Source organism: Ammospiza nelsoni, chromosome 7, assembly GCF_027579445.1.
Source record: "Ammospiza nelsoni isolate bAmmNel1 chromosome 7, bAmmNel1.pri, whole genome shotgun sequence".
NCBI lineage: Eukaryota > Metazoa > Chordata > Aves > Passeriformes > Passerellidae > Ammospiza > Ammospiza nelsoni.
In genome coordinates this window covers 9,715,566-9,733,461 of record NC_080639.1, presented here as the reverse complement: position 1 = coordinate 9,733,461, position 17,896 = coordinate 9,715,566, and the positions used below count along the sequence as shown (strand labels likewise).

The 17,896-nt window shown below is 38.8% G+C and overlaps 1 protein-coding gene and 1 long non-coding RNA gene across 2 annotated transcripts in view; one reads left to right on the top strand and one right to left on the bottom strand.

Annotated features, from left to right (window-relative positions):
• Positions 1 to 9,914: 9,914 nt before the first annotated feature.
• MSTN (myostatin) lies at positions 9,915 to 16,523 on the top strand. The gene is made up of 3 exons (XM_059475868.1): positions 9,915 to 10,392; positions 12,215 to 12,588; positions 14,652 to 16,523. Exons 1-3 carry the CDS (start codon positions 10,020 to 10,022, stop codon positions 15,030 to 15,032), a joined length of 1,128 nt encoding a protein of 375 aa, XP_059331851.1. The 5' UTR covers positions 9,915 to 10,019; the 3' UTR covers positions 15,033 to 16,523.
• LOC132075441 (uncharacterized) overlaps positions 12,433 to 17,896 on the bottom strand; it is a 33,675-nt gene continuing 28,211 nt past the window's right edge. The window contains exons 2-4 of the long non-coding RNA XR_009418776.1: positions 14,998 to 15,070; positions 14,614 to 14,805; positions 12,433 to 12,635 (exon numbers count right to left, since the gene is read on the bottom strand). This is a non-coding gene — a long non-coding RNA (uncharacterized LOC132075441). The remainder of the gene's footprint in view (positions 12,636 to 14,613; positions 14,806 to 14,997; positions 15,071 to 17,896) is intronic.

The window sequence follows — 17,896 nt, the reverse complement described above, 5'->3', positions numbered from 1 at the left end:
GGTTCCCTTCTTGGCACTTCTCAGGAATAAAAAAAATGTGAGGAAGTGTCTCTCAAGGCAAAGTTGGAAAATGTACTTGTCCTTCAATAAAAACTGACTTCCTCCAAATTAAAGCCCAAATAATACACTCCAAGCTCCATTCACTGCTGGAAGATGGAAAAATATTTGTCTAGCATCACCACAACCTGCAGCTGGGAGAAGGGGAGCCACTTTTCCCATGCTCCATAGCTGTTACTTCACAAACCAGGCCTGGGAATGCTTGTGCTGTGTTTTCTTGGGCTGTCTGCTTTTATACTGAAAGAGAAACTCCATGGAGGCAGTTCTGTGAGAAAACTGAGGTGGAAACACCCCCCTGCACCATAGGCTGAGTTTTCTTATTCTGCACAGAAAGAAGAAAGTTTTGGCCAGGCCACCAGAACCCTTCTTGTGTGGGGTGATCCTTTGGTGTGTTTCTGGTAAGGGTGTGCATTCCCTGATTGGCCTCCTTTCCAGCACAAGCATCCAGCCAGCCACGTTCTGCTCCCAGTGCCTGGTATTTTCCCAAGGAAGAAGGATATGGGAAAGGTTGACTGTGATTGATACACTGCAGATGGCAAACACGCTCATTTGAGAGGGAAGAGGTGCATAAAGCATGACGGGTGTGTTGTAGCAACTGCATTTTAATGCCAGCTCCCAAAGAGCAGCTCAGCCCCAATGCCTGGCTCCAATGCTCCAGCTCAGGAAGATGGCTGTTTTCAGGCATTAAAACCCTTTCCAAATGCTGCAAACACTCAGAGCATTCTGGGGCTCTAATAATTTATAAGCTAACTAAAAAGAACACACCTCATACCTTGCTGTATGGAGAAATTACCGACACATGTGACTTTCTCACTGTCTGCAAACCACAAATTGCACCATTATAGTGAAAAACACTTTTCAGTTAGATTCTCTCAAGAAAATAAAAATTAAATTCTGTGCTATGCAGTGAAATTTGCTGGTATTCTGTTTCACTCTGGGCTAACAGCTTGGGGGCATTCAAAGAGCTTCTTGAAACACAACACATCATAATGCAAAACTAACATCCTTTCCTGTGTAATATGCTTGTTTCAAAATTACTCACAGAAGAGGCTACAAGACTGCTTACCAGCTTTCCTCTTCTTATTACTCTTTATTAATTCTAAATAGCTGAAAGAACATGAAATTTAGCCCTATTTCAACAGTGATGTTGAAATTTAAAAAAAACCCAGAACCCGTTAATCTGAGTTGTTATTAAATATTATTTATATCAATATCAGCTGACTCTAAATGTTAGCCCAAACTGCAAGATTTTCCTATCACTGAATAATTAGCGTTTCTAAGCACAGCATTATTCCTTTATGAACTGTAAATAAACATTTAATATCATTCCAGATCCATAATGAGATAAGTAATTCCTTCACATTATTTTGTTTCTGTAAGAAACATACAGAATTTGTCAGGTAGCACAGCTGTGGAAAATATTTTGGGCCATTATGATCCCCTAGCTAATGCCTGATTGACTGATGTGAAGAAAGGGCTGTACAGAAAGGAAACCTCATTTCTCAAACCAGCCAATGCAATGAGAAAGCTTTTGAGCACAAAGTGCTCTTTCCCCTGAATGTCTAATTAAACATATCTATGTGGAATATATGTACACAAACCTATAACTACAGGTACACCAACAAGTAACTTTTAACACAATTTAGGATCTAGTGCAGCAATTTCTCTCTACCAAGTTATTACAGGGATGTTAAAATTTACCACACTGCTTTCTCAGAGTTATTAATATAAATCATTAGATACATCAATTAAGGTTTAGAATTAGCAAAGCAGGCAACTGCACAATTCAATAGTTATTCATTAATTTTCCTTTGTTCTAGAGGCTTTGGACAAAATGACAACATGCTTCCATTTCTTAATGTTGAGCTACTTCAGTAAATTGTAGAAAGTAATTTGATGTAGTCAATTTTATTTCCATTTTGCATTGCATTCCTAATTGTACCATCAATCTTTTTTACTTGTATGCTCTGGATAGCCTTAAGGTTAGCCAAGGGGTTGTATTTTTAATTGATCATAACCTCAGCTTTGTATTCAGCAAGTCTTTTTTTCTTCTCAAAACTTCAGAAGCAGTTGTGAAGTTCCTCAGATTTATGTACTGGAAAAACCCTGGTACAAAGTTCACTCCACATAAAAAAAGCTTTGTGTAGTTATCACAAAGTCAGTAGCAAACAAATAACTCTGTATCCATTAATCTGGGTATCCATGGAATATTTTTCTCCATTAACTCTTCCAGATCTACTCACTAAAAGCCATTCTCCAGTCTTCATTATGCTGGGACATCTTAAAACTAAACTTTGAAGCAACAGCCACTGTAACACTTTCAGATTTCCTATGTGAATTCCAATCTTTAAGCATCCTTTCAATGATTTGCATAATCAACACAGTATAAAATCTTCACATGATTTCCACGAGTGTAGGGCACATAGCTGTGGATACAGCAATAGTTGCTGTGAAGAGTTAATTCTTAAGCTGTTTTATATCTCTGCAGAATGGTGGAGGGGGTTTGAAAGTCTGTTACTGAAGGTAAAAAATCCCCCAACAGGCAATTCCCTTGTGGTTTATCCTTGTTTCCTATCAACCTGTTAGTTAATGCTGCCAGCTAACAGGCTGGTGGGAGAGAAAAACCTGAAATCCCAACGATAAAAAACTAAAACCAAAAGCAAACTCATAAATTTTTAAAGCATCAGCCTTTAAAATTGTTAGGAATTGGAAGTGTCTGCTAGAGCAGCCAGAGGCAATTCCCAAGAGAAAAGGGCAGCAAAGAAAAAGCTTTAGCCAGTATAGGCAGCTTTCCTTCAGTTGATACTCTTATGTGATGCTTCATAATGGAGCTCATAAATGGGAACATCTTTACTGCATCAGCAGAGAGTGAACAACAAATAAAAAAAGATATAAATCAGGAGGAGGAAAAGCTGAGTTTCTTCTTGGATGCCCCAATACCTTTAAACAGTTGTACTAGTCATGTGAAAATCCTTCAAAGGTACCTAATTTATTTCAAAACCTCAGCATTTATGTTCTTTTCCTCCAAATGAGAATCAAATACATCAAGAAATTTTACGCAGTCTCTGATCTGCTCTTTGTCTTCAAAAACCCTAAAGCAGCTTATGTGATTTCCTGTCTCTGCATTATTCTGTACAGGGGTTTTCATAAATACCTGATTCTTTGGGGTCTACTTTAACAGAAGCAGCTTCCTCAGAAACCACAGCCTTTTGTGCCTGCTTTTTCCCATGATACACTTATGACATTAAATGACTTTGTAGGGTTATATGTTTGTAATATGTTATATTTCATAAGAAAATAGCTGATTAATTTTTTTTCTACAGGGTTATTAAAAATTTACATTACCAGGGTTGAATCAGGTAGGCCAGATCTAAGTTGCAAATTTGACCTTTGCTGATGAATATGCAAAATTCAAAGGCCTTCTTGGATGACTGCAGATCTTGATTTCTTGGAGAATGTTACCACAACTTTTTATTCAATCCTAGTGACATTTGCCTCAAATTAGCCTGTCTAAAGCTGACCATAGACCAGCACATGGCAGAAAGGAAAGAAACTTAATTTTGCCATAACTTCATCCTATTGATGGAATTCACCTTCCTCAAAGGTCTTTGCTAATAAGCCAGCAGGGCTGATTGAAGGAGCTTTGAACTAGACTTGAAGGGAGAGCGGATAACATCAGGATTGGCAATAACAAGTTGTGGGATGAGGTGCCAGGGTTAGAGGGTTGGGATGCAAGTGAGAGCCTTGAGTTGGTGGCTACAGGACACACTGGCTGTGCTGGAGCTCACTTGAAATCTACAGAGATGAGCCAGGGGACTGAGAGGTGATTTGAGCCAGGATGGGAACACCAGAGAGTTTAAACCCCTTATGTATTAAAAAAGAAGAAAAAAAAAAAAAAAAAAGAAAACAGGAAAGGAAAAAGAAACAGAAAAAGCAAAAAGACTTCAGAGCAGCAGCCCTCGCTTCCCAGAGCTGCTGTTCCAGAAGAACCCAGCAGAGGACAGGCCACTCACACAAAATCACTGACCTCCTGCGGTGAAAATCCCCTCCGAAGAGCTGTGCCCCGGAGAAAATACAAGCATTCTTGTAGCTAGTGATGCTGAGACAAAGTATTGTGGTATTTCAAGCTCTTTGATTGTGCAAAGGCACAAGCGGAACCTCTCCAAGCACGGTAACAACTCTGGAGAGGAATCCAAGGTTTCCCATCAGCGATGCAGCGGCTGATGCAGCTATTTTAAAAGATATTGAAGATGAAAGTCAGAATGAATGTCCGGAATTTTGGGTAAAAGCAGAAAACCTACAACTGTAAAGAAAAGAAAGAAAAGACAGCATCCTTTAAAAAGGGCAGAACCCTTAAAATTAAGTAGATGTTTGACAGGGCTCTTTTACAAGATATAAGATATATAGGCACCATAGTAAAGAAAGCACAATAAAATCCTGAATACAAAAGAACTCAGAAAAACTCAAAGCTTTCACTATAACTGCATCCTCCCTTAAAAGCTTTGAATGAACTTAATGTACTTCCCTGTTTCTAGGTTTCATTTCAACTATTGTATCAGGTTGGTTCTGGAGCAAAGTGTACTGGAACACGCAGGAGAGGAAAAAGCAATAGGACATTTCTGGCCTGATTCCACAGGCACAATTATGCATGGCAACACAAAAGCTGCAGGGAGGAGGGAGATGGCCAGAAGCTGAAGGTAACCCTGTACAACTTCCCCAAAGCCTACATTCAGCAGCATCTCTTGGGCAAACTGAGAGGTGCATCATGGGCTGGAATGGCCACAGCAACCCTTTGCCACCAGTTTTACCTATTTCCCCCATTTTATCCCTGGCACAATTGCATACCATGGCTTGTGAGACACTCCTTAGCAGGCAGGACTCACCAGTGCAACACCCACAGCTCTTGAGTGGAGGAAATCAGCTGCCATTTTGTCCTGGTACTCAAACCACAGACCCAAGTACACCTCAGGGGAGACCACTCAAAATCCCAAATCGCTGAATGTCTTGGGCATCCATATCCTGAGCCACACCTGCTCTTCTCCTGTGTGAAATAGCTATCTAAAACTCAGAGCTGATAAAACCAATGTGGATTTCTTTCTTGGTAAGCTGAGGGAGTTAAATATTCATACCATCAACATCTGTGAAGTTGACTTCCAGTAGCTGATACAGCAGAATGCTTAGGAGGTTATGTATGACTGCTTTTTTAGGGGAAAAAAAGAACTATAGCAAAGGACAAACTCTTTCAGGCCATTTGTTCCAGAGCAAGAACTCACATGAATTACAGCTTTCATATTTCACTTCATGGTAATAAGTTTAAAAGTGGCTGTGTTTGCCTTACAGAGGATGCATTTACATAATGTAATTGGGATGATGTTTCTATAGGCATTTTGTTATTGCAAGAGCTCTTTCTAGGTGTTTTATAGGCATGGTCTTATGTCTCTGTTTTGGTTCAAAATAATGCATTTATCTTGTGATTCAGAGGGCAAAGAGAAAACACCTGGTGAGCTGGACTCATAGTTAAGCACTTCAAACACCCTAACTCCAATATATTTTATGATATGTCTGAATTTTTCTATTCAAATTTAACTGTTCCAAACAAAATAACTGCACAAACATTATTTCCAGCTTTTAGCAGCAAAGAGAGAGATGAGTCCAATAAGATTTAAAATGGAGTTTTCTATCTATTTCATTTTGCTATTCTTGAATTTAGGCTTTGTGCTGACAAAAGGGAGAGAAAAGCATACTCAATTAGTACCTTCCTCAGCAGCTCAGGAGGAATGTTATCTCTTCCTTTTAAGCAAATCAGGGAGACAAGCCAACTGGTTCAGAGGTAGGACTTGACATCAACGTAAATAGCAATCACAGATTAACAGTGCATTTTGTAACACCTGCTTTGTTTCTTCCAGTTCTGCCTTCTGAAGTGAATCAATTATGAGAACTATTTCATTTAACTTGAACAGCAGAATAAAGAAAAGTGAATTTCAGGTCCTGCAGGCTGTAAGAAAATGTTTGAAAATGTAGCCCATAGCAGGATGAAGTCGTCCAGTTACTGGCAGGGTTATAACCCATGTCCCTTTCCTCCCCTGCCAGGAAAGCAGCTCATCCTCCTGTAAGTCTCCCTTTTCTCAGAAATGTCCTGGTTGCCTTCCATGTCCGTTTGGTCCTCCCCCAAAACAAGCAGAGCTCTCAGCTGGCCGTCCCTGGGCGCTGCTGGCCGGGCAGGGGTGACAGGCTGCGGATGCTCGGGGCTGGCGAGCAGCGTGCTGAGCGCTGCCGGGGGAGCACGAGCTCCCAGCCTAACGAGAGCCTGCCAAAAAGGATGGGTAATGCTTGGGCTCTGCTCGCCTTCTCCTCAGGGAGGCCATTAGTAATCTCCTTTTCCTCTGCACAGTCACTGTTTTTCCACATAACTTGCAGTTACAGCATGTCTTTGAAACCTCTTTATCAAATTTTTAGGGGTGGGTTTGGTTTCTTTTCCCTTTTTTCAACTTTTTTTTTCAATTTTTTTTTTTTAAGGTTTTCCAAAAGCTCATGGTGGAATGGGGAAAGTAGAGGAGAAGTTGCCAGGTAGACAGATGTATGCCTTTTTCCTTTACAAAGGAACATTCTTGCAGTGCTTGATTTTGGGGGCCTGAGCCATGATCTTCGCATAGTCAGGATTGGGAATACTATTCACTATTGGCAGGCACAACGGGTAGAATGACACAAATCCCAAAGATAATATTAAAATGCCATAAAGTTCAGTAAGATGTGCATTTCATTTTTAACTCTTCTTTAGTTTTGCCAGTGAAATGTCTTAGGGTTTTTTTGTTGGGGTTTTTAAAAAATATTTTTTTGCCTAATTAATTTTAGAACAACTTTTACCTGGTCTCTTCATCACTTATTTTTTTTCCTCTTCTATCACCTACTTCTGTAGTCATCACTTTTCATCACTTGTAGTCATCGCAGTTTTTCCAAAACCACTACAATGCCAGTCAGACAGAAAGATAAATCACACATTCTATTATTATTATCATCAAATAAATAAGATCCTTCAATAGCTCCTGATCAAGTGCAACTCTTTATGCTCTTTCCTAAATTCTCAAAATTTCAGAGAAAAAAAGAATAAGCCAGCAACCAGAAAAGATGAAAAATATTTTACTAACAGCCTACAGTTCTTCAGAGTAATTATGAAATGCATTTTATGAGGGAGATGGAAATATTGCTTTCTGTTATGCAGCTGCTGGGGAATTCTGGGGTGCTTTTGTCACCCCCAGTCCCTGTGCCACCACTCCAGCTGCTATTGCTGCCTCCTAAACAGCGGTGCTCAGCAGGGTCTGTTTGTCACCACGTGTCACCTGAGCCCTTGCTCTGAGCTCCCTGGGGATTTGGGCTTACAGGAGAGGGCCTTGGCCCTGCAGCCATAACTAAATGCTGCACAGAAAGGAGCAAAGGCACTCTTGCTTGCAGATTAATGGACTCTGCTGGGAAAAGAACCTCGAAGCTCTGCATGTTCATGCTGGCCAGCCAGAGCAGGCAAAGTCCCAGTGTGGCTGCAGAGCACAGCCTGAGAGGGTCACAGTGCTGAGGCACTGCTTTGCTGAGCACCTCTCTTGCCCCTCTCCCTCATGAGAAGGGCAAGAAAGGTTTTTAGCCATGATTTTTTAGCCATGGTCTGCCAGAACATTGAATTACTTTCATATCAATGACTGCATCATTATTTCCATCATTATTGATGGATCATATCTTAAACTGTTTCTGGTGTGAAACCTGGTACCTGTCAAACTTTCCACTTGGGGTAGCTTCCCTTCTATAGCCATATGGTTAATTTTAAAATACAGAAATAATTAAAAATAAATTTCATTATGACATTAACTGTAGAAATAGTAAACAACCCCCAACTTAAATCCCCCCCCCCCCCCCCAATTCAGCGCTTTTCAGAAATATTCTTAGTGTAAATCATCCTATGCTTCTTTCACAAAAACACATTTCCATCACTTGAAGTGCAGTAAGAGTCTGTTTTAAAGATGTTATAGGCATGGCAGGCAGTTTCTTGTTCCAGTGAACCATGGCCCATTTGTGTTACCACATGCTTAAAGTAGCTGCCTTGTCTCTGTGTAAAAACCAAATGCTCAGGAGCTAAGGCAGCAAACTGCTTGCTTTAAACATGAGTTTTGTTTAAAATCAGAATATCAGAGTCTGACCCTACAGCGATGTGCCTGCCATGTGTGAGCATGACACACACATCACTTGCATCAACTTTACATCAGGGCAGGACAACCAATTTTAATTGAATATTTGTGATTTATAGCACTGGTTATGAGCTGAATATTAGGCTCAGTTCTGTGGTATACAGTGAACTTGCATGCCCTGGAGAGGTGATACAAAAAGAGTATAAATGACCAGGCAGAAAAAAAATTTTTCAAGAGTTCTGTCCGCATCTTTACTTGTACCAACATTTTTCCTATATGAACACCTGCAAAACCCATTGTCTGACATATTTTTAGGAGTACTCAGAATAGGAAAAGAAACTCAGTGAGAAACTGAAAATTCAGTCCTAACTTAGGCAAACTTTGGCATATTGCATGAAATTCCAGGATTTCCCTTTGCTGTAATACAGATTCCAAATATTCAAATATACACAATACATACCAATTCCAGGGTTTCTGTTGGCTGGGGCATGCAGCCTGCGTTGAGCAGTAACCCCCTAACCCCCCCTCACTAAGTGTGAGTTCCATAATTATTGCTAACAGCTCATCAAATGTGAGTTACATTTGATTTTAACATCAAATCTAAGATTTTGTAAGCCGTAACATATGCAATCACACAGAGATATATGTCTCTTATGCAGAAAGCATATTGAAACTGTATTTTTTAACATCTAAGCAGGACATAAGAGAATTTCTAAGTATTTGAGTAGAAAGTAATAAATCACAGAGATATCACTTAAGCTGACATAATACAGAGACATTTTGAAGAGAAATAAAAGGTTACATGGAAAAAGAAGATAAATAACCAGTAGTGATTTAAATATTTTAAGCCTTTTAATACTTTCACTAATAATGAAAAAAACAAGTCAAACTATTCCCATGTAATATTAGAGTGAGTAGCTAAAGATATTCCTTAAAAATACCTTTGCTACTAAAGATACTTAATTTACTGCCCAGAACTCTGGTGACAGCATGAGGAGGGGACAGAATCATTTTTCATTACTGACTGTTAATTCAGTAAAGGATTTGTTCTGTGGGTTTTGATATATGCTAAAGGGGTAAACAAATAAGACAGACATTTGCATAGTGTCACATATGCACAAAACTTCCAATACTGCTTTAGCTAGTGTCCTGGAAAGCGTCCTAGTAAGGTTTTCTGAAATAGGAACTGCTGAATATATCTCAGTTGCTGAACTACATAAATTAGTACTCACTGCAATCCATTTCTGAAGTATAATTTTGCTGCCTGCTAAAAGTAACCTCAGGATTTCCTTGTAAATAGAACAAACTTTCAACTTAGAAAGATTGGTAGAAGCCTAAAGCAAGTTTAGAGCAAGGTTACTCTTGATTCATAGTATAAGTACACAGTTAGTATAATATTTAAGAATGACAGTGCTGTCTTTCAGTACTGCTGCCCACAATACTTGGAAATATATCCTTTCAGAATGTGAAGGCATATCCTCTGCGAAGTACCCAGATAAATCAGTTCACCCTTGGCTGTAACTAAACGCTGTCTAGTGACTTGTGATCGACAGGGCTTTACCCTCTGACAGCCAGATTCATTGTTGGGACAGCAACCAATCGTCGGGTTTGACGACATGAGCCTAATCAAAGTTGGAGTATAAAAAGCCCCCTTGGAATATATAAGGTACACCAGTGTGGCAAGCTGTCTCTCAGATTGCATTTGCTTTCACTGATCTGTTTAGTACTGAAAGGGAAAGGGGGAGGGGGAAAAAAAAAAGAAGACAAAAGTGCTGCACTGAATGTGAGATCATGCAAAAGCTAGTGCTCTATGCTTCTATTTACCTGTTCATGCTGATTGCAGTTGATCCGGTGGCTCTTGATGACAGTAGTCAGCCCACAGAGAACGCTGAAAAGGACGGACTGTGCAATGCTTGTACGTGGAGACAGAATACAAAATCTTCCAGAATAGAAGCCATAAAAATTCAAATCCTCAGCAAACTGCGTCTGGAACAAGCTCCTAACATTAGCAGGGATGTTATTAAACAACTTTTACCCAAGGCTCCTCCACTGCAGGAACTGATTGATCAGTACGATGTGCAGAGAGATGACAGTAGCGATGGCTCTTTGGAAGATGATGACTATCATGCCACCACCGAAACGATTATCACAATGCCTACAGAGTGTAAGTAACCCTGCTTCTTTCGCCTCCCACTGCCCCTTCTGAGAGAGTTGTCTCCCTGCTGCAGAGCCACACAACTCCTCCTCAGGCTCTCCCAACAGGCTGCTGGCTGAAGTCTGCTGGAGGGAGGGAGGAGAGCGTTATTTCTAAAGAATTTGAGCCAGGTTCAGATGACTGTGTGGCGATCCTTTGTTTTACTGTTCGGTTTTCAGCTCCTTATAATGTGTGTGCCCTGTAGCACTTAGGATTTGCCCATTGCCTTAGAAAGCAAAGGGAGATCTGCAGTTCAGTCAACTTCGTTATCTGCAGCACTCGGGGCATTTCCTCTCACAAATATAAAGTACAAGTGCAGATAACAAGGGAACTAAATTTTTGTGAGGGAAGTTTCAGTGGCCAATATTTTTAGAAGGAATAGAAATCAACAGAAATGCAGCTTAGAGCACTACACCTACCTAACTGCAACATGCTACAGCAAGTGCAAGCAGAGAGTTAAATTCTTGCCTCTTTGCTGATCCCATAAACTAGCACCACCCACCTCGGAGTTAAAACTATATATTTAAAGCAAATATGTGTGTAACAGATTAAATGTAAAAATGTCCGTCCTACAGCAATCAGCTCATGTAATCGTGCCAAGGAAGAATGAAGGCATTTACTGAATGAGCAGATTCTGAGTTATCTTCTGAGTGCTAAACATCTGCTATGCCTCCTATCAAGTATCTTTTGCACAGCTAATACTGTAGTATCTTATGTTCTTCATCAGCTTAAGTTATTCGACTATGGCAGCTGTTTTTTTTTAAATAACACTTATGAATATGTCGTCAAAAAGGAAAAATATGACAGGACATATAAGGCATGTTAGCAGTTAGAGATATCATTATGATATGCAGACTAGAATAATATCTGCTGCTCTCACCAGCTAAAAATGAACCCACAGATTAAAAAAAAAAATTTCAGTGAAATGTTTCAACTTAATAATTACTAAGATGGGCACTTAATACCATTATTTTACTGCAGCCTTATAACAAAGATGAGGTCTGCCTGCATTTTCATTCCAGACTTTTATGTTCAAGGGTTTATAACTATTTTTAATCAAACTGCTACATGTTTACAGTGACTGAAGAAAAGTCATTGTATTTCACTGCTCTGAGTTCATTTCCTACTTATAAAAAGCCCTTGAGCTATTTTAAATGCACTAAAGAGACAGGTATCTTAAGTGATGAGATTTATGAATGTTAAAGTCCTGTACCATTTAGGATTAGTACTACCCATTTTATCCTGGCATGGAAAGATCTTGCCATGACTAGGTATGACAGCTGCATCGTAGGCTACAGGAAGGAGGAACGCAGCACTGCACGTGACTTTCCTCTAATAATACTCAAATCAAAACAAAATGATCCTTATATTAATCCCCTCAATTATTTTCTTCCCACTGAGAAAAGAAATGCAAGTGTTTGTGCAGTTTGCCCAGGGCTGTATGGTCTGCAGCAGGCTGAGGCTTTGGAGTAAATTAGAAATAGCTGGATCACCACACACGTGTTGAGTCAGCTTATGCAAAGTTGCTATTCTGCATGCTTTATGAGGGTCCTCAGGAGGTGACCAGCAGAAGTGAATTGGTAGTAGGTGCTAGAGTATTTTTGTTGACATCCACTAAAGTTGCTGTAGAGTGTAAACCACAGAAAATGAATTAACTTAAATCCACTTTGTTACTGGTAATCTTTATAACATATTGTAATATTTTTTATACAGTCTGAAAAAATAGTCAGGTTTATATACGCGTTTTTTCTTGTTCCCTGTTCAGTAATCTGTTCTTTCCATTCATTTATAGCTGATTTTCTTGTACAAATGGAGGGAAAACCAAAATGTTGCTTCTTTAAGTTTAGCTCTAAAATACAATATAACAAAGTAGTAAAGGCACAATTGTGGATATACTTGAGGCAAGTCCAAAAACCTACAACGGTGTTTGTGCAGATCCTGAGACTTATTAAGCCCATGAAAGATGGCACAAGATATACTGGAATTCGATCTTTGAAACTTGACATGAACCCAGGCACCGGTATTTGGCAGAGTATTGATGTGAAGACAGTGTTGCAAAATTGGCTCAAACAGCCTGAATCCAATTTAGGCATCGAAATAAAAGCTTTTGATGAGAACGGACGGAATCTTGCTGTAACTTTCCCAGGACCGGGGGAAGATGGATTGGTAAGTCTATTTAGAAAAATCCCATTTCATTGAAAAGCATTTAAGCTCTGTTTTAAAGATAAAATGGATGAATTGTTTAGTGAATGGAAGATAAAACTTCTGTGTATCCAATTCTTTCATTCTTTGCTCTCTGATCATGCCAACAAATCAATAGCTTTCCTCTGCCTCCATTTCCCTATCTAAAAAATTGAGAGAAATTGCAGTATTTCAGAGAGACATTGCAAAGCATTAACTAGAAAAGGTTTTGGCAATTACTGATAGATGATGCTATCAAAGTAACACTGTTTCCAATTTTGAGAGCAAATACAGCTTGATGAGCAGCTATTTCACATAAAGAAAAGTCTTTAGAGTCTTTCACTGGTTAGCAAAGTGCCTCCAATATTGCTGAGAGGCAAGGGAGTTCCTACATACTCTCTATGCATATATTTTCTATTAACAACAAAAAATATCTCTTTATGAAGGTGAGAACATATCTTCTTCATAATATTAAGTTCTTTACCTTTCAGTATTTGGTAGAGTGTATCATTCTACCAATTAGAAGCGTCTGAATAGAAAAATTCTGCTTGATACAATTATTGAGTCATGATAAGACAGTGCACAAAGTAACTGGTTTGTTTTTATAAGAAGATATGAACAAATTAAATCTGAAATGTACCTACAAGTACACCTGAAATAAATCTGAAGTGAAACTACAGCATTTCCATTGCTATTCATTTCTGTAATCACTATTCATTTACAACCTATACAAATTTCTATACTTATCACAACCAAGTGATACCTTCTTTAGCATAAAGTATGAAGAATATTATTCTACTTTTACTTCTATGTAGTAGATGAATCTGTTGATCATAGAAACAGAAAAATTTAGGTTGGAGAAGACCATGGTGTCCAACTATATTTATGCAACATTTAACTTCACAGCAGTATAATATAATAAGTGTTTAAAAGAAAAACTCTGAGATATCATAATTGTACATCCAATATAAATGTGGATCTTCTGTATTTGAAATAGGCCAGCTGGATATCATGATCAGGAATGTCCTCACCACCTCCATCCATACAAATGATGATACATACAGATAACCCATGGCTATCATCATTTATAAATAAACATTTCAGTGGCAGAGCAGGGTTAGAGGCACAGCTGATAATGGGAGAGGAAATCTCTCTTCCCCCAGCTCCTCTCCAGCAGCTCCCAGTATAGGGGTGCTCCTCTTACCAAACACCTCCCATCCCCATATAATTTACCTTTGGAAAGGGCCCTTCCAGCAGCTCCACAGCTTGCAGGGAAACCTGCATAACAAAGTTAGCTGGGCTGTTATTCCTCAGGAATGATCTCCATGGGATGGCCCCATCAGTGCCAAACCAACTCACGGGGCAGAAAACATTGTGTGGAAGGCAGCAACTTTGGGAACTGAAGTCGCAATTGTGGGGGCTGCAATTTCCTTCTAGTCCCAGTTGGTGACTGTGGAAACACACCTTCCGTAGGAGGCATGTGGCTCAGGGATCTGCCAAAAGTACATTCCTGGCCACAGGACTCTTCCAGGAGTAAAAATATTTAGCTGCCCCTCCAAACTCATTCAGTCATAGAGTCATTCAAGTATGGCAGCAATAGAGGAGCAACTTTTGTCCTCCTTGGTCTGGACAAAAATTTTCCTTGATATCCAGAAAGCCTGAATTCAATATGATTTTCAGGAAGGGAATTTCAGAAGGACTCACAAAAGCTCTTATTATGGAGTTTAAAACAAAGTAAAAAAAAATCCACATCAAAAGTAAAAATCCAGCATCCTCCAAATTTCTGAAATGTTCTTACAGCGGTTAAAGAATGTTAGCACTGAGACAGTGGTGATTTCAGGGACAAATACTCAGGTATTAAAGCTCTGTATAGAGAAACAGCAGGGAAATGCAGAGAACTATAACAGAATTGCAGGTCAAATTTTGTTTGCAAACATCACTTCAGAATATCAATTTGATACATCTACATCTGAAATATTGTTTGCATGTTTTTAGTGAACTTGGGCTTACCTCAGAAACAATTCCAATTGCTTCTCCTCTTCTCACAGAACCCATTTTTAGAGGTCAGAGTTACAGACACACCAAAACGGTCCCGCAGAGATTTCGGTCTCGACTGCGACGAGCACTCGACAGAATCCCGGTGCTGCCGCTACCCGCTGACGGTGGATTTCGAGGCTTTCGGCTGGGATTGGATTATCGCTCCTAAACGATACAAAGCCAACTACTGCTCCGGAGAATGTGAATTTGTGTTTTTACAAAAGTACCCCCACACCCACCTGGTGCACCAAGCCAACCCCAGGGGCTCGGCAGGCCCCTGCTGCACGCCCACCAAGATGTCCCCCATCAACATGCTGTACTTCAACGGCAAAGAACAAATCATCTACGGCAAGATACCAGCCATGGTTGTGGATCGCTGCGGGTGCTCCTGAGATCCTCGCTGGATCCATCGCTTCACACGTCGTGGAAGCTACCAAAAGATAAAATTAAAAAAAAAAAAAAATTAAAAAAAAAAAGAAAAAAAAAAAAAGAAAAACCAGAAAAAGTTATACCCCCTCACCAGTCTCTCAAACTGTGAAGTACACAAGGCATTGCTGACCTCCTGCGTGCTACCAGCAGCAGTTATAGAACATGAACTAAAGGACAATGTACCTGATGGCTGCTTGTGAGCCAGTAAAAGAGAAAAGCTACAATCAAAATCACTGGATTTAATCCACAAAGTTCTTACATTATGAGGGAATCAATATTCAGTCATTTGGATGCAAATTTATATGCAGGTTTCAGTACACATTGGTAATCAAAAGCAAGCTCCTTCTCACCTGAGGACAGAAGAAGCAGGCTTTTAGGTTCCTTTCTTCACAGCTTCACTTAATATCATATTTACAGGAACATATATACCACTACACAATACCACCAGAATCATCCTTAAACACTTGAATATATAGTGCAGACTTGTGAAACGTATCAGATGAAATTCCACATAAATGGACAAACCCTGAAATTAGGGATGGCATAGTGTATTTAGCGTGTTTCCATTCCTTTTTCTCATTAGTATGTTAGTAATCAATGGCAATGGTGCTATGTAAGCAGGCTGAGTAAATAGAAAGATAGTTATATAAGTGAAGGAATTTAGGCTTAATAATGAATTTGCCCTATCCTCAGGTACACTATTCAACATTCTCAAGAAATAGATATTTTTTAAATGAAAAGGAATAGTTTTCTAGACATAGAAAAACAGAAGGCAGCAAAGAAATCCAACATTCAAATTGCAATCCCACATTTTAACCTGCCTTTGCAACATTACCGTTTGCACTATGGTAAACCAATGCAAATAGTTGGTTGCTACAGATATTGTTTAAAAACCACTTTGATATAACTGACTTGTGTAATATGTATGCATCAATATTTTGTAAATAAATGTTTATTTTTTAATCACTGTTGGTATATGTTCATCACAAAAAAGAATGGCTTTAACCTGTACTTTAGTTTAATAAACAAACCCCAATACTGTCTTCATAATAAATTTTCTGGATTTTAACACAAATAATATGTAGGAACAATGCAACAAAGTAAACCATGTGTTGAGAATTATTCTACATTTTATATGTTTTTTACATTGGTATGAGCCATCTAGCATAAATGATGGCTGTTGACATGTTTATAAGGTTCTTTGGGTTACTGTTTTTATGGTCATTTTGATCCACAACTGAATTTCCATATTTTGAATGTTATGTTCATAAATAATAATGATATCACAAAAGATTGCTATTAAATGCATTTTATTATATTTAAAAGTTTGCAGCAAAGTATTTCCTGTATTTGAGTAAACATAGTACATGGATTTTCACACAAATTCTGTACATTTTCCTTATAGTAAAAAATTGTTAATTGAAATTAAAAAGATCTATTTACTATAAAGTCCATTTTATTTCACATGTGAAATAGAACTGATAAACCAGGTGTTTAAAACAACACAATCACTGTTAAAACATCTTCATGTTAGTATTATGCACGTTTTTGTTATATTTCAGAAATCAGTTTTGAATTTTCCTTTGTGTAAAACCACCCTTAAATTGCAAAACTGCTTGATTTTCTTCCCTTCCTCTTTTATATGTTTTCTGCCTCGGTGGTAAATATTTTGTACTGATTCTTTTTTTACTTTTTTAAAAAATTTGTATGTAAGGACATTAAAACTTAAAGTTTGAGTGATGAGGTTTGAAATTTAAAAGCAAACAGATTTTCTGCAATTTCTTTTGAATGATTAGGAGTTCTGCTAAAGCTGTATCCAGGCATCAAGCAGATGTTCAGCTTCTCCCGCTACAGTTCACCAGAGCAGGTCCCTGGGGCCCTTAAATACACTTTCAATTTAGTTTCCCACAAAACACCATCAGACTAAATAAAAAATCTGAAAGCTTTTGGAATACAGACTCTCAGTGAAGCCAAAAGAATTAGAAGTACAACACAATTCCCCCTCCTAAACAAAGTCACAGAATTAAGGGAGAAATCCTCTGTTTGTTAAAGTCAATGGCAAAACCTCCACTGGCTTTCACAGAGACCAACCTTTTGCCCTCTGACTTTTAACTCGTGACATTCAGGCACCAAGCAGTGCCATCCTGCTCATGTGAACTATCAATAGCATCTCCTTGCATGAGGCTCTTAAACCATTCAGAGACTTCCAATTAACTTCCATATACCCTGTAGCTAAACATTCACTGCTTTAATTGGGCCAGTTCATATAGCAACAGCTGCAGAGATGCAGCACCATGGATTCTGCAGATAGGGAACAAAATATATTCCCAGTCTCCACCAAAGTCCAGTTACAACACCTGCAGGATTGTTTTTACTCATGATAGGTAAAGCTAATGTCAATTCATTTATCTCCACACAAGTGACACCATTGGCTGCCTGGTAATAACTGTACCCTGCACAAAGGCAGTACAGAAGTGATGGAATTTCATTATTCCTGGAATCAATGAAAGCAAAATTAAAGCAAGAAAATAAGTAGCATGAATTCCAAAAAGCATCTACTCCAACCAGCATCCCATCTTGACACTCAGACAAATTTAATTCCTTGCAAATTTTATGCAGTATGCATCTTTTATATTTTGCCAAACTTGAAATGATCATAGAGCAATTATGGCTCCTGTGATTTAATATTGACCTTAGAGATAAGTGGCTCCTCATGGAACATGCTTTGATCTTTATTTTAGCTGCTGAATAGTCAATTATCAATGTGTTTATTGACAATTAATTTAAGATCTCAATGATTCCTTCTGTTCTTATTGTTACATCATTT